General features: G+C 41.9%; 1 protein-coding gene across 19 annotated transcripts in view; it reads left to right on the top strand.

Annotated features, from left to right (window-relative positions):
- Positions 1 to 20952, top strand: part of BRD10 (bromodomain containing 10) — a 117270-nt gene that overhangs the window by 44636 nt on the left and 51682 nt on the right. For 17 of the 19 annotated variants that reach the window (XR_016210284.1, XR_016210296.1, XR_016210288.1 and 14 more), the window contains one exon: positions 15173 to 16590. Coding sequence is in view for 9 of the 19 variants with exons in the window: in XM_070051782.2 (XP_069907883.1) it covers positions 15173 to 16590 (1418 nt within the window). In the remaining 10 variants the exon portion in view is untranslated. Of the gene's footprint in view, positions 1 to 15172; positions 16591 to 20952 lie in introns of those variants that run through there. The other 2 variants (XM_089299331.1, XM_089299347.1) reach the window with 2 other exon arrangements.

The following is a 20952-nucleotide window of genomic DNA, read 5'->3' as shown; positions in this document are numbered from 1 at the left end:
CTCTAAATCTCGGTCATTCTGTAGTGACTCTTACCTTGCTGAGTGGCACCAATATCCATTGGATTGTACAAGTTAGCAACATGGGAGTCATCTTTGTTACCTTCTTCTCCTTCATGTACATGTTAAATCCATCCTCAAATTCTGACAGTTCTATTTTCTTAACCTTTCTTGAATATGCCCACTTTTCTCCTGTCTTCTCTGCCTCCATCTTGTATCTTTATATCTCACTTAGACTACTGTAATCTTCTCTTAATTTTTTTAACATTGCTCATGCCATTTTTTACATTAAGATAGAATGAACTTTTTCAAATAAAAATCTGATTGTGCTACTAACCTGCTCTATTACCTGTCATTACCCCAAAACAAAACAAGTACACACAAAAACTATAATGGCTTCATACCATTTATAAGACCCTGCTTCATCATTTGGCTTCTCCATTGGTTTCTCACCTTGCCGTTGTTCTTGCCTCTGTGGTCGTCTTGCCTTTTTTCAAGGCCAAAAAAGTATTATTGAGCTTATGTACATTCACATTTAGAGTTCACATAAAAGCATATATAAAATGTATGAAAAATTTTGGGGCTTTAAACTATTTCCTACAATTTCTAAAATAAGCATGCTTTTCTTTTATAACTGAAAATATAAGTATTAAAGTTTGTATGAAGTATCACATTGCTAGTGCCAGAGAGATAATAATGTGTCCTTTCAGTGTATCCCAAGATTTCTTTTAAGTCTTCAGAAGGAAAATGTAACTTTTGAGTGGCAACCTGTGATGTGAAACATGGGAGTGCTAAATAAAGCCTCCTTCCCTATGTACTCATACAGTTACCCTTACTGTCTATCATGAGACCTGAAATTCTTTCAGTCTGTCTGTTCTGTCAATCTAATACCCTGTCAAGAGTTAGAGACTAGCTGAGAATATAACTATTGTATGTTTAAATCTTTCTAGAAAGGACTTTAAAATCATTATAAGAAAGGTCATATTGGAAGACAGGAGATCATATGACTCCCTGACAAAATATTACTAGAGCTGTGCTTTTGTCCTGGTCATAGGCTTTTTAAAAATTATTAAAATATTTGTCCTAGGAAGTGGGAAAATAAAGTTTTCATACTGTTTAGTAGATTAAAACTGTTTTAATATCAGAAACTTAAGATCAAGATAGTAGCAAGCTGAAAAATTCTAGTATAGATTTTAATGTGATAACACTTTCGTTATCTGATGGGCATACCATAGTTTATAGCTGATCATCTGGGCATACACAGACCCCCAAGTAAATTATCAGGCCTCTAATTTATGATCTAATACAGAGCTCCCCACACTGTATTTTAATTTATGTACAATAACTATTTTTCTTTTTTGTACAGTATATGCCACAAAAAATAATGTGTTCTTAAAGTCAGGTTGCCAAAATTAAAAATCCTGGCATTCCTTTATTGCTATCTTTGGACAACAGTGAAAACCTAGCTAAAAGAGATAGAAGATTATGGCCTATTGAACAGAGAGGCATACTGAGTAAGATTTCGTGGTCTGGCCTTTTTTTTTTTTTTTTTTTTTTTTTTTTGACAGGCAGAGTGGACAGTGAGAGACAGAGAGAAAGGTCTTCCTCTGCCGTTGGTTCACCCTCCAATGGCCGCCGCAGCCGGCGTGCTGCAGTCGGTGCACCGCGCTGATCCGATGGCAGGAGCCGGGTGCTTCTCCTGGTCTCCCATGGAGTGCAGGGCCCAAGCACTTGGGCCATCCTCCACTGCACTCCCTGGCCACAGCAGAGAGCTGGCCTGGAAGAGGGGCAACCGGGACAGAATCCGACGCCCCCACTGGGACTAGAACCTGGTGTGCTAGCGCCACTAGGCAGAGGATTAACCTATTGAGCCGCGGCGCCGGCCCAATCTGGCCATTTTTTATTTTTAAATTTTTAAAATTTATTCGAGAAGTAGAGTTACAGAGAGAGAGGAAAATGCTTATGAGACAGCAGGCAGTCTTCAGAGCAGCTGAAATATGGAGGCATTGTTGATTTAAGAGACAGAAACACTATAAGCCTGTAATTACTAAGTGAATATTGTGGTTAATAGATAGTTGCTGAAATGGCTGTGAAACTAATCATGACCACTGCAATCTGTTTATAATAGCGACTTTGAGCCATTAAGGAAAAATTGGATCTGTTCACTCTTCGTTTTTGTGAAACCATTTGGTTTGCCAGAAGTATTGTATATTCCTTACTTTGATTTGTTATATATTTTTTGAATATTTATTTTACTTATTTAAAAGGCAGAGTGATAAAGCGAGGAGACAGAGATCTTCATCCGCTGATTCATTCCCTAAATGGCTGCAGTGATCAGGAGCCTGAAACTCCATCCAGATCTCTCCTGTGGGTAGCAGGGACCCAAGTACTTAGGCATCTTCCACTACTTTCCTAAGCACATTAGCAGGGAGCTGCATTGGAAGCAGAGCAGCCTCAACTCGAACTGGCATTCCAGTATGGCATGCCTTGTGTCACAGGTGGCAGCTTAACCTGCTGCACCACAAGGTGGGCCTCCAGTGATACCTATTTGGAAATCTCTCGTTAAAATAATAAATTTGTCTATATTTTTGTAAAATAAAAACTTTGTATTATTAACGGTTTAGTTTTAAGTTCTCTATAACACAAAAAATGGTGACTTAATGAAATAGATATTTGCAGTTTTGTGCCTAGCCAGCATCTTTTAGTACAAATATTACATTTTGGTAATTTGCTATCCTATAAATTGTGATATTGCAACACAGATGCCAAAAATGTATATTTTCTACACCTCCACAGCTAAGGTAGATAGAAGAATGTGACTAGACATATACTTTTTTTTTTTTTTTTGACAGGTAGAGTTATAGACGGTGAGAGAGAGAGACAGAGATAAAGGTCAAAAAAAAAAAAAAGAGATAAAGGTCTTCCTTCCACTGGTTCACTCCCCTAATGGCCGCTACGGCTGGCGCTGTGCCAATCCGAAGCCAGGAGCCAGGTGCTTCTTCCTAGTCTCCCTTGTGGGTGCAGGGCTCAAGCACCCAGGCCATCCTCTACTGCCCTCCCGGGCCACAGTAGAGAGCTGGACTGGAAGCAGAACAACTGGAACTAGAACCCAGCGCTCATATGGGATGCTGGCACTGGCGGAGGATTAACCAAGTGAGCCACGGTGTCGGCCCCTAGACATATACTTCTTAACTTGAAATTGTATGGGAACAGCATCTGGTGGCAATCTTGAACCCAGAGAGTTTGTCATCTGGCAGAGGTGGTGGTAAGGGATTCTCATGATTCTAGGTTCATAGTGTCAGAGATGCTGTGTACTGCCAGCAATCTAGCTTTCCCTGGATAAGTTCTTAAGTGTGGTTGAGATTTTTTTCTGTTGTCATATCTTCTTAAGTTTGGCTCTCTAACCTTTAACAGAGTTTCTGTAAGCTACTTACTAATCATTAAATAAATTCCTTAGCCAGGAGATTCTTTAGTTAACAGGTACAAAACTTGACTAATACACTTGATGTGAATGACTGATTTTCCTAAAATACAGTATTATGTATTGTTCACTTTAAAAATTAGGAATAAATATGTTAATTTTCTTTTTCATGGCACCAGTTTCCATATTTGTATTGATTCCTCAGTTAATGGATTATTATGGAGTAAAGCTCCTATATATGTTTTTTACTAGATAGTAAACTCTTTTTTTTAAATTTTATTTATTTATTTATTTTGACAGGCAGAGTGGACAGTGAGAGAGAGAGAGACAGAGAGAAAGGTCTTCTTTTTGCCGTTGGTTCACCCTCCAATGGCCGCCGCGGCCAGTGCGCTGCGGCTGGCGCACCGCGCTGATCCGATAGCAGGAGCCAGGTACTTATCCTGGTCTCCCATGGGGTGCAGGGCCCAAGCACTTGGGCCATCCTCCACTGCCTTCCCGGGCCACAGCAGAGAGCTGGCCTGGAAGAGGGGCAACCGGGACAGAATCCGGCGCCCCCACCAGGACTAGAACCCTGTGTGCTGGTGCTGCAAGGCGGAGGATTAGCCTAGTGAGCCGCGGCACCGGCCCGATAGTAAACTCTTTTGAGAGTAGGATTTACATTTTCTCACTTATTTGTATCCTTACACAGGGCAAACATTCAATAAAAATGTGTAAACTAAGGTAGGATTCTTTTTTTTTTTAAGATTTATTTATTTATTGGAGAGAGAGAGTTTCAGACAGAGAGAGGTGTCTTCTACCCACTGGTTCACTCCGCAAATGGCTCCAATGGCTGGAACTGAACCAGTCTGAAGCCAGGAGCCAGGAGCTTCTTCTGGGTCTCCCACATGGGTACAGGGGCCCAAGCACTTGAGTCATCTTCCACTGCTTTCCCAGGCTCTAAGCAGAGAGCTGGATTGGAAGAGGAGCAGCCAGGACATGAACTGGTGCCCATATGGGATGCAGGAGCTGCAGGCAGAGACTTAGCCTACTATGCCACAATGCTGGCCCCCAAGGTAGGATTCTTTAAAGCACAAATTGTTTCCATAAAGGTGTTTATTCATTAGCAGAATTTCCACAAAATTATGCATGACCAAAATAAGTTTAGGCCCAGCATCTATTAGTGTTTCACACAGTTACAGATAAACACCAAGCCAGTAAAGAACATCAAAAATGAGGCCGGTGCTGCGGCTCACTAGGCTAATCCTCCGCCTTGCGGCGCCGGCACACCGGGTTCTAGTCCTGGTAGGGGCGCCAGATTCTGTCCCGGTTGCCCCTCTTCCAGGCCAGCTCTCTGCTGTGGCCAGGGAGTGCAGTGGAGGATGGTCCAAGTGCTTGGGCCCTGCACCCCATGGGAGACCAGGATAAGCACCTGGCTCCTGCCTTCAGATAGGCACGGTGGGCCAGCCACAGAGCGCCAGCCGCGGTGGCCACTGGAGGGTGAACCAACAGCAAAAAGGAAGATCTTTCTCTCTGTCTCTCTCTCTCTCACTGTCCACTCTGCCTGTCAAAAATGAGAACTGATGCAGGAAAAAAAAATCGGCAGGCTACTTTGTTGTTCCTTTGGTATTGTTTACTCACCCCCATTTTTTTCTAAAATTAAAAATATGTGTTTTGTGGTCTTTCAGCAGTCTTTTGTATTTCCCAATCAATGAAGGCTTAATTTTTTTAAGCTAACATTATAGAAACACATTAATTTTTTTCTTTCTGTACAGTATTTTTGGAGAAAATTTTTAATTGGTGCCAGCACTGTGGCAGAGCAGGTTAAGCCACCATCTACAATGCCAGAATCCCATTCAAGTTCCAGCCCCTGTCATTGCTGCCATTTAGGGAGTGAACCAGTGGATGGAAGGTCTATCTCTTTCTCTGCCCCCCTTCCCCTTAAAACTCTGCCTTTCAAGTAATTAAAGTAAATCTTCAAAAAAAAAAAAAGAAATAATTAATAGTAACTTTGGAAGTTGGTTTTTAATCTGCCCTTGTTGGAAAATGTGATTTACTTCAGCATTTCTTTTTTATTTTTTCTAATTTTTTTTAAGATTTATTTTATTTATTTGAAAGACAGAGTTTCAGAGAGAGGTAGAGACAGAGAGGTCTTCCATCCGCTGGTTCACTCCCCAGATGGCTGCAAAGGCCAGCGCTGCACTGATCTGAAGCCAGGAGCCAGGAGCTTCTTCCAGGTCTCCCAAGTGCGTGCAGGGACCCAAGGACTTGGGCCATCTTTTACTGCTATCCCAGGCCATAGCAGAGAGCTGGATCAAAAGAGGAGCAGCTTGGACTAGAACCAGCGCCCATATGGTATGCCAGTGCTTCAGGCCAGGGCTTTAACTTGCTGCACCACAGCACTGGCTCCTTCAGCATTTCTTAATAAAGTGTTTTTAGTTTTTAAATTATATCTAAGTGTTAAAAATTTTGTTTAGATATCTTTTAATTATTTGAAGGATAGAGTGATAGAGAAGAAGAGACAAAGATCTTCCACCAACTGATGTACTCCCCAAATAACTTTAACAGTCAGTACTGGGCCAGGCCAAAACCAGGAGCCTAGAACTCCATCAGGATCTTCTACATGGGTAATAGGGGCCCCAAGTACTTAGGCCATCTTCTGCTGCCTTCCCAAGAATATTAGCAGGTAGGTGGATCAGAAATGGAGCAGGAGGCCAGTGTTGTGGAATAATGCGTTAAGCTACTGTATGCCTGTGTGGACCTGGGGCACAATGAACTGGGTTTCCTGAAACAGAGAGTGGGAATGCGGGGACAAGGACGCAAAGAATGGAGCCAAGACAACTCCTGATCAAGGCTCCTTTATTCAACAAATCTAGTAGTATTTAAACAGGACCAGTTGTTTACAAGAAGGAGCACAAAAGATTTACATATCAAAAAGGCTTTAAAGTTACAATAAAACACTAAGGTGATAAATGCAGGTTTCAGGTGTGACTATCTATATTATCTCTGGTGAGAGGTTTAGCAGTGAGATAAGGTTCTTCCTGCCTCTTCCAGGAATCTCCCTAGCCTAATTGTCTGTGCCAGGAAGTCTTCATTCATATGTTTAAGTGTAAATGAAGGGAGTGACTACCTGTGGCTGCCCACAAATGCCAGTGTCCCATATGGGCACTGGTTTGAGTCCCTGCTACTCCACTTCCAATCCAGCTCCCTGCTAATGTGTGTGGAAAAGCAATGGAAGATGACCCAAGTCCTTGGACCCCTCTACCCAATTGGGAGACATGGTTGAAGATCTAGTGTCCTGTCTTTGGCTTGGCCCACCTCTGGCTGTTTCAGCCATTTGGGTAGTGAACCAGCAGATGGAAGACCTCTCTCTGTCCCTATCTCTCTGTTGTAACTCAGACTTTGAACATTAATAAATTGAGGCCGGTGCCGCGGCTCACTGGGCTAATCCTCTGCCTGCGGCGCCAGCACACCAGGTTCTAGTCCCGGTCGGGGCACTGGATTCTGTCCCGGTTTCCCCTCTCCTAGGCCAGCTCTCTGCTATGGCCCGGGAGTGCAGTGGAGGATGGCCCAAGTCCTCGGGCCCTGCACCCGCATGGGAGACCAGGAGAAGCACCTGGCTCCTGGCTTCGGATCAGCACGATGCGCTAGCTGCAGCGCACCGGGTGTGGCGACCATTGGAGAGTGAACCAACGGCAAAGGAAGATCTTTCTCTGTCTCTCTCACTGTCCACTCTGCCGGGGGGGGGGGGGGGAGGATTAATAAATTGAAAAACAGAGCAGTCAGGACTTGAATTGGTGCTCTGATATGGTCTGCTATCTTCACAGGCAGCAGCTTGACCTGCTGCACCACAATACCAGCTGCTGTCCTACAGTTTTAGAAGTGGCTGATTATATACATTAACTCAGTAGCTCTTTGATAAGCCCCCATTCCCTGTTTACTACAGTACTGTATATCAAGAGAGAGAGAGAGATCTGCCTTTTACTGGCCTACACCAGATGTATACTTTCCTTTTCCTCGCACCTCTTCACACTCTGAGGCTGGATTTCATTATTTTCCCCTGAAAGACTGTTTCTGGAGAACAGCAGTGAGAGTAGCAGCACTTGAATAGGCAGTGCTCACAGATGTCAGCATCTGGTCTCAATGGTGTCCCAGCCCTTCCAGGCATGTTAGCTCAAAGAATGAGTGTTTTATACTATTCCCTGATTTTCTTGTTCTTGCAGAAGTCAGTTGGTGCTAACCTTGGTCCACCAGGCAAACCATGTGTTTTTGATTAAACTGACCTCCTATGAAAGCTTGAGGAAGTTATCTTCTCACCTTTCTATAGGTTCTTAAGATGAGCAAATAGTTTCTGAAATTACCATTATCACTAATCTATATTGACCAAGGATTACTTATTACTGCCTTAGGCAAAAATAACTCCATAAAAGTTGGTTCATCTGCTCTAAATTCCCCTTTCATTTTCTTCCTTGAGCACTGGTTGTTACTGTTTCACTTCTACCAAAACACATAGCACTGTTCTCTGTCAGACAACAAGTATTTCATTGATGTATGGGTTGCCTTCAGGATCCCCTGTTTTTTGTTTTTGGGGTTTTTTTATGTATCTTTTTCCCTACTTGGTGCTGTTTGTATCTATTCTAATGTCTGGTGCTTCCCAGAACCATTATCAAATTCCTTTTGGGAACAATGGGTGTCACATTTTAATTTTGAGATTACAAGTCTGCTGTGAACATCATTATATCTTACTGGTATATACAGTCAACAAGACCGAATTTTTAGACTTAAAGTCCTGAGATATTTTCCTAACCAGTAAGTGATTTACTGGTGAGTTCATCTTAGGATTGTGACAACATAGACCAAAACTAATTTTCTATGCCAACTATAGTAAATAAACCTACTTCTTCATGATAGGTAAGTCTAATAGATACAATATCCAAATTTTATTAAAAGATTTATTTGAAAGAGCAACAGAAAGAGTGGATGAGCCAGAGAAAGAGAGGGATCTTCCACATGGTTCACTCCTTAAATAGCCAATATGGTCAGAATCTGGGGCCAAAGCATGTGAGTCATCTGCCACTGCATTCCTCAGTGTATTAGCAGAGAGCTGGGCCAGAAGTGGAACAGCCAGAACTCAAATTCGCACTGTGATAATGTATACCAGTGCCATAAATGCCAACCCCCAAAACAAAGTTTTAAATAACTTCTGGGTTACTTAAAACTTTATCTGTGTTGGAAAATAAATTACTACCCTTATCAATATATAAAGTGAAGAGAATACCAATTCCATGGTAAGATACACAGTATCTATAAATTTAACATAACCAGGATCTTTTAGTCACACAGCTAATATTCTTTCAGTTTTGAATAATTGATTTAAGAACTTTTTTTATTTTTTATGTAGGCGCTCTGGTTTAAAAGTCATATAGTACTATTTAAGTTTCTAATAAAAAAAAAAAAAGCTGTCTGGCATTGCAGGTGGCAGCTTATCCCCATTATGCCACAACCCCAACCTCGGCACCCATTTTTTTTTTTTTTACCCTCATACTGGTCATTATTACTGTTTTGTAATATAATGCTTGTTTATATTTATCCATGTGATTGACAGTTCACTTGTTCCCAATCCTTCTTGCATTTTAGAACTTCTTTCTGTGATCATTTAAGCATATAATAAAAATATCTTTTCTCCATATATTTAAATTTGAATATTTTCTCTTGACCTTCTGTCATTAATGCCATGCAACATATTTTCATATACATTGTAGTTTTCATTCCTGAAAGTTCAGTTGGGGTCTTTTTTATATCTCCCATGAACCTACTTTTTAATATTTATTTATTTACCTGAAAAACAGAAAGAAGCAGGCAGATAGAGCATCTATCAGCTGGTTTACTCCCCAAATAACTGCAGTGGCCCCAGGTTGGGGGCCAAAGCTGGAGCCAGGAACTCAACTCAGGTCTCTTTCATGGGTGGCTGGATCCCAACTACTTGAACCATCATGCTGCCTCCTAGAGTTTGTATCAGTGGGAATCTGGAAATCAGGATCAGAGCCAGGCATCAAACCAAGGCACTATGATAAAAAGATGCAGGCAGCCCAGCTGTTAGGCCAAAAACCCACACCTACTTAACTTTTTCTCCATATGGAATACAATATCAGTAACTAACTTGATGGTCTTACTTGCCAATCTTGTCATCTGTCATTTCTGGGGCAGGTTCAGGTCATTTTTTTTTTTCATTATGCATCATATAGTTCTGCATCATTTTATGTCTGATAGTCTTGTTTTGGATGCCAAACATAAATTTTATGTTCATGAAGGCTGGACTCAGAATGCTCACAGTGGCCCTTGGCCAGGTCTTACACGTAGATGGCAGGAACTGCTTTGACCATCTTTGACTGTTTTGGCCATCACCACTGTCTTCCAGTGTCTACATCAGCAGAAAATTGGAGTCAGGAGCCAGAGCAAGGTATTCATACCAGATACTCCAGCACTGGACCCAGGTGTCTTATCCAGCATCTGAACCACCAAGCCAAATACTAGATGGAGGCTAGAAATCACAAATGTTGAAGGATATTAAAGAGACTCTATTGTGTGCCAGCTTCCATTATTTGTTGAGGAGTTAGTTGAAAATCTGTTTTTATTTTAAATTTCTGAAATTTTCTTTATTTTTTTTTTAAGTTTTATTTATTTATTTGAAAGGCAGAGTTACTCAGAGGCAGAGAGAGAACAAGAGGTCTTCCATCTGCTGGTCCACTCCTCAGATGGCCGCAACGACTGGAACTGGGCTTATCCAAAGCCAGGAGCAGGGTGCAGGGGCCCAAGGACTTGGGCCATGTTCCACTGCTTTCCCAGGCCATTGCAGAGAGCTGGATTGGAAGAAGAACAGCTGCGCCTAGCACTGAAACCCTATGGAATGCCAGCACTGCAGGTAGTGGTTTTACCTGCTGTACCACAGTGCTGGCCCCCAAATTTCTATATTTTTCTTTTTTTTAACTTTTATTTAATGAATATAAATTTCCAAAGTACAGCTTATGGATTACAATGGCTTCCCCCCCTCCATAACTTCCCTCCTACCCACAACCCTCCCCTCTCCTACTCCCTCTCCCATCCCATTCACATCAAGATTCATTTTCAATTATCTTTATATACAGAAGATCAATTTAGTATATATTAAGTAAAGCTTTCAACAGTTTACACCCACACAAAACATAAAGTGTAAAGTACTGTTTGAGTACTAGTTATAGCATTAAATCACAATGTACACCACATTTAGGACAGAGATCCTGTATGAGGAGTAAGTGCACAGTGACTCTTGTTGTTGACTTAACAAATTGACACTCTTGTTTATGGCGTCAGTAATCACCCTAGGCTCTTGTCATGAGTTGCCAAGGCTAAAATGACCTAAAAAATGGCCCACAAATTTCTATATTTTTCTACAAATTCTTTTTCAGAACTACCTTTAATAAAATAATCTCTTTATGTTTTCAGTTTTTGTCTCACTGAACATTGTATTTCTGTGGCCTTTTATTCCTACATCTATTGTCTTTTTAGAGTCAAATTCTTTTTTTCCTGTCCCCTGTATTTCCTTTATAAATGTATAAACATTCCTTTATGTTTTTGTTTGTGAACTCATTTCTTGTCACTGCCTTAGTGGAGGTTCTTTTTTTCTTTTTTTAGATCTATTTATTTATTTGAAAGAGTTTCAGAAAGGGACAGAAAGAGAGAGAGAGATCTTTTGTCTGCTGGTTCTTATCCCAAATGGCCTCCAGAAGCCAGGCCTGGGCCAGACTGTAGCCAGGAGCCTGGAACTCCATTCTTTTCTCTCACATGGGTACAGGGTCCCGAGTCCTTGGGCCTTCTTCCCCTGCTTTCCCAGGCACATTAGCAAGGAGCTGGATCAGAAGTAGAACAGCTGGGACATGCACCAGCACTCATCGCAGGCCACAGCTTAACCCACAGTGCCATGATGCCAGCTCCATTAGTGAGAGTTCTCTAAGGCCTAGGTATAAGGTACGTTTTCTTAGAGATTGGAGTTTTTTTGTTGTTGTTGTTTAAGTACTTGACAGCAATATTGGCATGAGACCATGTTAAATTCATTTTTAGGGCAGTGTTTTCATGAGCACATGGGAAATATGAATTTGGGCAGTACATCCTTAGGAGAGTCAAGTTTATAGTTACAAATTCACAGGAGAGATTTTATTTTTTTCCAATCACCTCTTCTATCATGAACATAAACAATTTTCCTTTCAGTTCCCTAGTGGAGGATGGAGAAGAAAATGTGTCTAGTATATCCCTCTGCTGAGTATATGGGCTTTTGGAGTCCTTGCTCTATGGAGGAAGCCAGATTCTACTCTACGGTGAGCATTTAGTGCAGAATCTAAAGTGGCTCTTGGGATGCCCACATTCCATATCGGAGCGTCTGCTGCTTCAGATCTAAGCCCTTCCACTTCCAATCCAGCTTCTTGCTTATGCACACCTTCTGAGGCAGCAGATGACAACCAAGGAGTTGAGTTCCTGCCACTCACCTGGGATAACTTTCTTGAGTTCTATTCTGGCTTCAGCCTTGCTGTTAAGGAATTTGGGAATGAATCTGCATATGAAAGGTCTCCATTTGTCTGTATACCTACCTCTACCCACCCACCCTCCCTCCCTCCCTCTCCTCCTCCTCCTCCTCCTCCTCCTCCTCCTCCTTCTTCTTTTCTCTCTCTCTCTCTCTCAGATTTACTTTATTTATTTGAAAGTTAGAGTTACACAGAGAGAGGAGAGGCAGAGATAGAGAGGTCTTCCTTCCAGTGGTTCACTCCCCAGTTGGCTGCAATGGCTGGAGCTGTGCCAGTCCAAAGCCCAGAATCATGGGCTTCTTCCAGGTCTCACATGCAGGTACAGGAGCCCAAGGACATGGGCCATCTTCTACTGCTTTCCCAGGCCATAGCAGAGAGCTGGGTCAGGAGTGGAGCAGCCAGGTCTTGAACTGGTGCCCATGTGGGATGCCAGCACTACAGGCAGTGGCTTTACTCACTACGCCGCAGTGCCGACCCCTGTATTTGCCTTAACCTATCACAATATGGTGGTAGTAGAATAGCCAATGTTAGACACTTTTGTTTCTATTTTTGGCTATTCTGAATAGTGCTGCTGGGAGCATTCATGCACAAGTTTTTGTGTGTACAAATGTTTTCATTTCTCTTGAGTATATGCTTATGAGTAGAATTGCTGGACCACTAGTTTTCAAAATAGCTATACCATTTTCAGTAAGTGAGGTTTCCAATTTCTCCAGGTAATCTTCAGTATTTGCTGTTATCTTTTTGTATGATAGTCATCCTATTGGCTATAAAGTGGCATTTCTTTGTAGTTTTGATTTGTTTCTAATGGATAACAACGTTGAACATTTTGCCATTGCTAGATGTTCATTTGTGTATCTTTGGAGAAATGTCAATGCAGTTTCTTTGCCCATTTGTAAATTGGGTTGTGTATCTCAGCTGTAAATATGCATGTATGTCTCTTAATAGATACATGATTTGTAAAATTTTTTCTCCTTCCCTGGGTTGTCTTTTCAATTTCTTGATGATTCTTTTTTTTTTAAAGATTTTATTTATTTATTTGAGAGGTAGAGTTACAGACAGTGAGAGAGACATGAGAGAACGGTCTTCCATCTGTTGGTTCACTCTCCATATGACCGCAAGAGCTGGAGCTGTGCCAATCCGAAGCCAGGTGCTTCTTCTGGGTCTCATGCGGGTGCAGGGGCTCAAGGACCTAGGCCATCTTCTGCTTTCCCAGGTCCCAGCAGAGAGCTGGATTGGAAGATGAGCAGCTGGGACTAGAACTGGCACCCACATAGGATGCCGGCGCCGCAGGCGGAGGATTAATCTGCTGCGCCACAGCACCGGCCCCTATGATTCTCTTTTGAAATACACATGTTTGGGGGCTGGTGTGGTGGCTTTACCAGGTTAAGCTGCCACTTGCAGCACTGGCATCCCATATGGGCACCTGTTTTGAGTTGCAGATGCTCCACTTCTATTCCAGATTCCTGCTGTTGCACCTGGGAAAGCAGCCGAAGATGGCCCACACTGCACCCATGTAGGAAGCTTGGAAGAAGCTTCTGGCTCCTTCTTTGGCCTGACTCAGTCTCGGCAATTGCAGCCATTTGAAGCATGAACGAGCAGATGGAAGATCACTCTGTCTCTCCTTTTCTCTCTCTGGAACTCTACCTTTCAAATAAATAAAATAAATTAAAAAAAAAAAGACAAATTTTTCCAGTTTTGGTGTTATCTTTTTCTTTTCTTGCTTGTGTTTTGGATATCATATCTAAGAAGCCATTGCCTAAAGTTCCAAAGATCTATACCGATTTTTTTTCATGTAATTTTATTTTATTTTTCTAGTTGAGAAGGATTTATAGCTGTCTCAGTAAAGATGCTTTTAAGGGGGGGTGGGAAGCACTCATAATCCTATTAACCTAGGAGTTATTTTTGCAATACTGTCATCTCCTTATTCAACATACACATATTTTCACTATTATATATTAAGTATGTACTGTGTTGTATTTTGAAATTTTCTGTTTATACATGATATTTTTAATTTTTAAGGTTACATAGTGTATCCCACTCATTTCCAAGTTTTGTAATGCACTTCATGGTTTTCTTTTTCTGATATGATAAAATTCCAGTTAGCATCATATAACTACATACCTTTTTCCTTATATTAAATTATTTTATTACAGCTTTCCCTTTTTTTAGATTTATTTTATTTATTTGAAATACAGAGTGACGGGGAGAGACAGAGAGAAAGAGATTTTTCCATCTGCTGGGTTCATTCCCCATATAGTTGAAACAGTCAAATCCAGGAGCTTGGAATTTCATTAAAGTCTCCCATGTGAGTGGAAGGGCCCCAAGTATTTGAGCCACCTTCTGCTACTTTCCCAGGTACATTAGCAGGGAACTGAATCAGAAGCAGAGCATCGGGACTTGAACCAGCACTCTGATATGGCATTGAAAGCTTTGCTTAATCCTCTGTACCACCTTAACCCACTGTGCCACAACATTGGCCCCTTTCTTGTTATAACATTCTAGGAATGAAGTTCTGGGATCAAAAGATATAAACATCTTTACAGCTCTTTTAAGAAGTTATATTACTTCTAGACATTATTACAATGAATTCCACTGTGCTTTTTTTTTTTTTTTTTTTTTTTTTTTTTTTTTTTGACAGGCAGAGTTAGCGAGAAAAAGAAAGAAAGGTCTTCCTTCCGTTGGTTCACCCCCAAAATGGCTGCTACGGCCGACACCCTGCACCGATCCGAAGCCAGGAGCCAGGTGCCTCCTCCTGGTCCCCCGTGTAGGTGCAGGGCCCAAGCACTTGGGCCATCCTCCACTGCCCTCCCGGGCCACAGCAGAGAGCTGGCCTGGAAGAGGAGCAACCAGGACAGAATCTGGCGCCCTGACAGGGACTAGAACCCAGGGTGCCGGCACCACAGGCGGAGGATTAGCGTAGTGAGCCATGGAGCTGGCCTCCACTGTGCTTTTCTTAAAGAAAGTTGGTATGCATTATAATTTGAAAAGTTTGAGGACAATAATTTGAATAATAATCCTGTATCAGTAGAGGTTGGGGTGAAGTGATATATTTATTTCTTTATCTGAAAAAAATGATGCTTTTTATGCAATACTTTGTGTTAACATTGAAAATTAGAAAAGTCATTTGCCTTGATGACTGAAGTTAAATATAATATTATTAAAGTTTTGTGTTCATTGGTACTTTCAACTTTAATAATAGTATGATTTATTAAATTTTCTTTAGGCTTCGGGAGCAGGAAAGAAAAGAAGCAGAAGAGGCTAGTCAAAAGGAAATAGAAGAATGGGAAAGAAAACTTCTAGCTCAAGCAGCCCCTACTTGTATGGAGAACATGTGGGAAATTCCAGCTATTGGGCATTTCCTTTGCTTAGCCCAGCAAATTCTAAATTTGCCAGAAATAGTCTTTTATGAATTGGAACGTTGTCTTCTAATGCCTCAGTGTAATGCTTTTTTATCTAAAATAATGACTTCTCTATTAAGTCCTCCCCATCGCAGACCTACCTTACATCGAAGACCTACTTTGCCTTATAGGACCTGGGAAGCAGCACTGAGACAGAAAGTGCAGCAGTGGTATACTGCTGTAGGACAGACTGAAAATCCCGATAACTGTGCTGAAAAACTTGGGTTGTGTCCTCAGTTTTTTAAAGTTCTTGGAGAAGTTAATCCATTGGAAGAAAAACCTTTTCATGAACTGCCTTTCTACCAAAAAGTGTGGTTACTTAAGGGTCTTTGTGACTTTGTGTATGAAACACAAAAAGAAGTTCAAGATGCTGTACTTGGTCAGCCCATCCATGAATGCAGAGAAGTTATCCTTGGTTATGATTATTTGGAGAATGCTTATGTACATTTTCCACAGTTTTGTGGTGCAGATGTACGGATTTATAAACAGAGACCTTTTCAGGCCCCAGAATTTCCAGTCCCTCCCATTAAAATACAAAGAGTACCTCGGATTAAACTGGAGAAATTGAAGTGTGATTATCTTGGTACAAGTAATGGAGAACATAGGTGTTATCGAGAAGGCCTGCCTTCTGCCCTTAAAAAAGAGCAGGGGATTAATTTAGATCCTGCTTGCTGCCCTGCTAAGTTGAACTTGGATAATCATGACAACTGTGTTGAAATGGAAGTAAAATCCAGCTATGAAGTTAGAATTCGCAGGCCTTGTGAAATTAAAAAATCTGATTGCTGTAAAGAAAATAGAGAGAAACCAGGGAGTCCAGGGGAAGTTACTGGTTTTGGAGAGCCTCTCAGTCCAGGTGAAATAAGATTTATAGAAAATCAAGAAAAATATGATGAAGCTTCCACAGTAAATACTGAATCCAGTCCATTAAAAGAAAATACTCTAAAATCTTGCCAAATTCATGTAAATGGAAGTCACATTGATCATCCAGAAATGAACTGCCACAAAATTGTACGGGATGTTCTACTAGAGCAGTCGGTGCAGAGCCACAAAAAATTCAAACTAACTAAAATGAGAGCAAAAAAGAAGAAAAAGAAAAAAAAGAAACTGAAAGATGTTTTGAATGAAAATTTGCAGAGAAAGCGTGAAAGTCTTCATTCTCTTGCATTCAAGTCTTATAAACCTGAGATCCAAAATAAGTTATTGATCATCAAAAAGAAAGCAAAACACAAGAAGCACAAATCTGGTAAGCTATTACAAAGGGGAAGAACTAAAGTTAAGCATAATTCAAGTTCTTTCAATTATTCATCATGGGAGCTCTGATTGACAGAATGAAATAAGAGAGAGAGAGACTGTGTGTGTGTGTACGCATGCGCACTTAAGGGTCACGTCTTATTTCCCATGTTTAAAAACTTAGAGTAGAGAGAGTTTATATACTAACATAAAATACTAATGCAGTACATTTGAATTTAATTATCATTTGATCATGTTGGAAATTACATGTTTACATTTTCCTGGACCAATTTTTCCATAATTGATGCTTCTTATGTATGAGAAGTGATTTTTTTTTCCCCACGCTAAGAGTTGTAAAATGTGTGAATATCGTTCTCAGGACTGAAGTTTGTAGCAAATAACTGCTTTTTAAAGATTTATTTATTTACTTCAAAGAAAGAGTGATTGATTGATATTCCATCTGCTGCTTCACTCCTGAAATGACCACAGTATCCATAGCTGGGCCAAGTTGAAGTCGGGAGCCAGAAACACCACCTGGGCTCCTGTGTGGGTGGCAACAACCCAAGTACTTCTACTGTCATGGGCTGCTTCCAAGGCATGTGAACAGGGAGCCGGATTGGAAACAGAGTAGCCAGAACTTAAACTGGCACTCCTATATGGGACTTGGGTGTCCCAAGCCGCAGATTAATCTGCTGTGTCACAATGCCCACCCCAGCAAATAACTTCTTTTTATTTTATTTTATTTTTTTATTTTTTTGACAGGCAGAGTGGACAGTAAGAGAGAGAGAGAGACAGAGAGAAAGATCTTCCTTTGCCGTTGGTTCACCCTCCAATGGCCGCCGCAGCCGGCGCGCTGCTGCCGGCGCACCGCGCTGATCCGATGGCAGGAGCCAGGTACTTCTCCTGGTCTCCCATGCGGGTGCAGGGCCCAAGCACTTGGGCCATCCTCCACTGCACTCCCTGGCCACAGCAGAGAGCTGGCCTGGAAGAGGGGCAACCGGGACAGAATCCGGCGCCGCAAGGCAGAGGATTAGCCTAGTGAGCCACGGCACCGGCCGCAAATAACTGCTTAAATCAAGGCTAATTATTTATGGGTCTCAATTTTTCTCCCATATCATATATTTTTAGCACTCCTTTAATTACATATTTTCATATACAAGAAAGAAGTTAAGTATGAGAAGAAAATTATAGGTGGCGGACCTGTGGCTCAGCATGTTAAAGCCATGAGCCTGCAGTCCCCACATTTTGTTCATATCCTAGTTGTTCCACTTCAATCCAGCTCCCTGCTGGTGTGCCTGGGAAAACAGTGGAGGATGGCCCAAGTGCTTGTGCCCCTGCTGCCAATGTGGAAACCCGGATGAAGCTCCTGGCTTCGGCCTGGGCTAGCCCTGGCTCTTGGGGCTATTTGGGGAGTGAACCAGCAGATGGAGGAGATCTCTCTGTTTCTTTCTCTCTCTAACTCTGCCTTTCAAATAAACAAGTAAATGTTAAAAAAAAAAAAAAAGGAGAAAATTATAGCCAGTAAGACATGAAGCCTATTTCTGTAAAATTTGTAAGTTTTTTTTCTTTCAATAAATTTGAATACCTGTATATGTGTCATCCTATAAAGTCTTCAGTGGTTGGGTGATCTGTTTTTAATTAGATGCTTTTTCTTTTCCTCTCTTCTAATCATATTATTTTACATTTATCAACAATAAAAGCAGATGATCAAATTTATATACTGACCTAATAAAAAGTTACTTGCTTAGGAAAAACAATTGTTTACTATTATAATTCATCATCATTTGTGAATTTCAGCTTTTTACTCTTTCCCTCAGTAGCAAGGGTAATTAAGATTCGACAAATGAAAAAGTCTTTTGTTTATCTCATACAGTTGGTACTTTACTTTTTAGTGACTTGAATCATTAAACACAATTAAATGTGTTTAAAAATATGTACATAATCACTGATACAGTAGTATAAAATTTACTATCCAAATTAGGCTTCATTTTTGGACTAAAAGTTTCACAATTTGCCATGTTTTACTCAGCTGATGAAAAGCTATGATTTTAAAAAAAAAAAAAAGATTTATTATTTGAAAGTCAGAGTTACAGAGAGAGGGAAAGAGAGATCTTACATCTGCTGGTTCACTCCTCTGATGGCCATAACAGCTAGGGCAGGGCTAGAATGAAGCCAGAAGCCAGGAGCTTCATCTGGGTCTCCCACGAGGGTGGCAGCCACCCAAGTATTTGAGCCATCTTTTGCTGCTTTCCCAGGCCTTTAGCAGGGAGCTGAATTGAAAGTGGAGCAGCTGGGACTTGGGACCTTGAATCAGGTGTTACAGGTGTTGACTTTACTCACTACACCAAAATGCCGGCCCCTCTTTTTTTTTTTTTTTTTTAATGTTTATTTGCATGCAAGGAAGTTAGAGAGCGAGAGAGATCTTCCAGCCACTGACTCACTCAAATGGCTGCAACAGCCAGGGCTGGGCCAGGCCAAAGCCAAGAGCCAGGAATTCTATCCCTGTCTCTCACATTAATGCAGGAACCCAGAGACTTTGGCCAGCTTCCAGCGCTTTCCCAGGTTCATTAGCCAAGAGCTGGATCAGGAATAGGGAATCCGGGACTCAAACTGGCACCCCTATGGGATGTTGACATTGCAGGCTGCCACTTAACCCACTGCACCACAACACCAGCCCCCAAAATGATATTTTCTGATTCTAAAATATGTATTTTGGGAAGTGAACCAATGGGAAGATGATCTCTGCTCATCTCTACCTCTCTGCCTCTGTCTCTGTTCTTTTTAATTTTTTAAGACAGTTCTCACTTAAAAAAAAAAAGATTTATGTATTTATTTCAAAGGTGAGGTGGGTAGGGGGAGTAGCTAGGGACCAGAGGGAAGATGGAGAGAGAGAGGGAGAGAGGTTGGTGGATCTGCTGGTTCACTCTCCAGATGGCTGCAACAGCCCGGATAGGGCCAAGCCAAAGCCACAAGCCTGGCTTTCCATCCAGGTCTCCCAAGTGTGTAACAGGGCCCCAAGCACTTGGAGCATCATCTGGCTGCTTTCTCCTGCTTTCCTAGGCATGTTAGCAGGGAGCTGGATCAGAAGTGAAACAAAAGGAACTTGAGCTGGCCCTCCGGCTTGGGATACTGACCTCTGCAGTGGTGGCTTAACCTGCTGTGCTACAACACTGGCTGCTGCCTTTCAAATAAATGAAAAATAATATTTTAAATAAGGCCGGCGCCGCGGCTCACTAGGCTAATCCTCCGCCTAGCGGCGCCGGCACACCGGGTTCTAGTCCCGGTCGGGGCGCCGGATTCTGTCCCGGTTGCCCCTCTTCCAGGCCAGCCCTCTGGTGTGGCCAGGGAGTGCAGTGGAGGATGGCCCAGGTGCTTGGGCCCTGCACCCCATGGGAGACCAGGAAAAGCACCTGGCTCCTGGCTCCTGCCATCGGATCAGCGCGGTGCGCCGGCCGCAGCGCGCCGGCCGCGGCGGCCATTGGAGGGTGAACCAACGGCAAAGGAAGACCTTTCTCTCTGTCTCTCTCACTGTCCACTCTGCCTGTCAAAAAAAATAAAAATAAATAAATAAAAAATAAATAAATAATATTTTAAATACATTACTTTTAATACCATGTCACCTAAAAGCTTTTATTAAGTGTTGATTTGTGTGTTCAAAGGCAATTATTATTTAGGTTGGTTTATAAATAAAATAGACAATTAGATAGCCCCTGTACAGGTTATACCAACAGAAGAATAAAAATATTGCTAAGAAATAGACCAAAAGAAATTTATACTGTAATATATAAAATGTTACATTTTTCAAATTAAAGTTTAGGATGTTTAGAGATCAGAGAGAAATGGAATAATAATGCACTTGTCTGCATGCTTTCTTTTTTTTTTTTTTTTTTTTTTTTTTTTTGACAGGCAGAGTGGACAGTGAGAGAGAGAGACAGAGAGAGAAAGGTCTTCCTTTGCCGTTGGATCACCCTCCAATGGCCGCCGCTGCAGCCGGCGCATCGCGCTGATCCGATGGCAGGAGCCAGGATCCAGGTGCTTTTCCTGGTCTCCCATGGGGTGCAGGGCCCAAGCACCTGGGCCATCCTCCACTGCACTCCCTGGCCATAGCAGAGAGCTGGCCTGGAAGAGGGGCAACCGGGACAGAATCCGGCGCCCCAACCGGGACTAGAACCCGGTGTGCCGGCGCCGCAAGGTGGAGGATTAGCCTATTGAGCCACGGCGCCGGCTCCTGTCTGCATGCTGTCTCATTTTACCTGCTGAGCAAGTTTTAGAAAGTCAGGCCCTCAATAACTAAAATGTTTGGATCTGGCAGATTTAGTCTGTCTTTCCCTTGTCTAACTGAGTAAGCCTAGGCCAATTCCATTTTCTCATCAGA

The sequence above is a fragment of the Oryctolagus cuniculus genome, chromosome 1, assembly GCF_051225735.1.
Source record: "Oryctolagus cuniculus isolate XC-2025 breed Fujian yellow rabbit chromosome 1, ASM5122573v1, whole genome shotgun sequence".
Classification (NCBI taxonomy): Eukaryota; Metazoa; Chordata; class Mammalia; order Lagomorpha; family Leporidae; genus Oryctolagus; species Oryctolagus cuniculus.
This window is presented reverse-complemented; position numbering and strand designations above follow the sequence as displayed.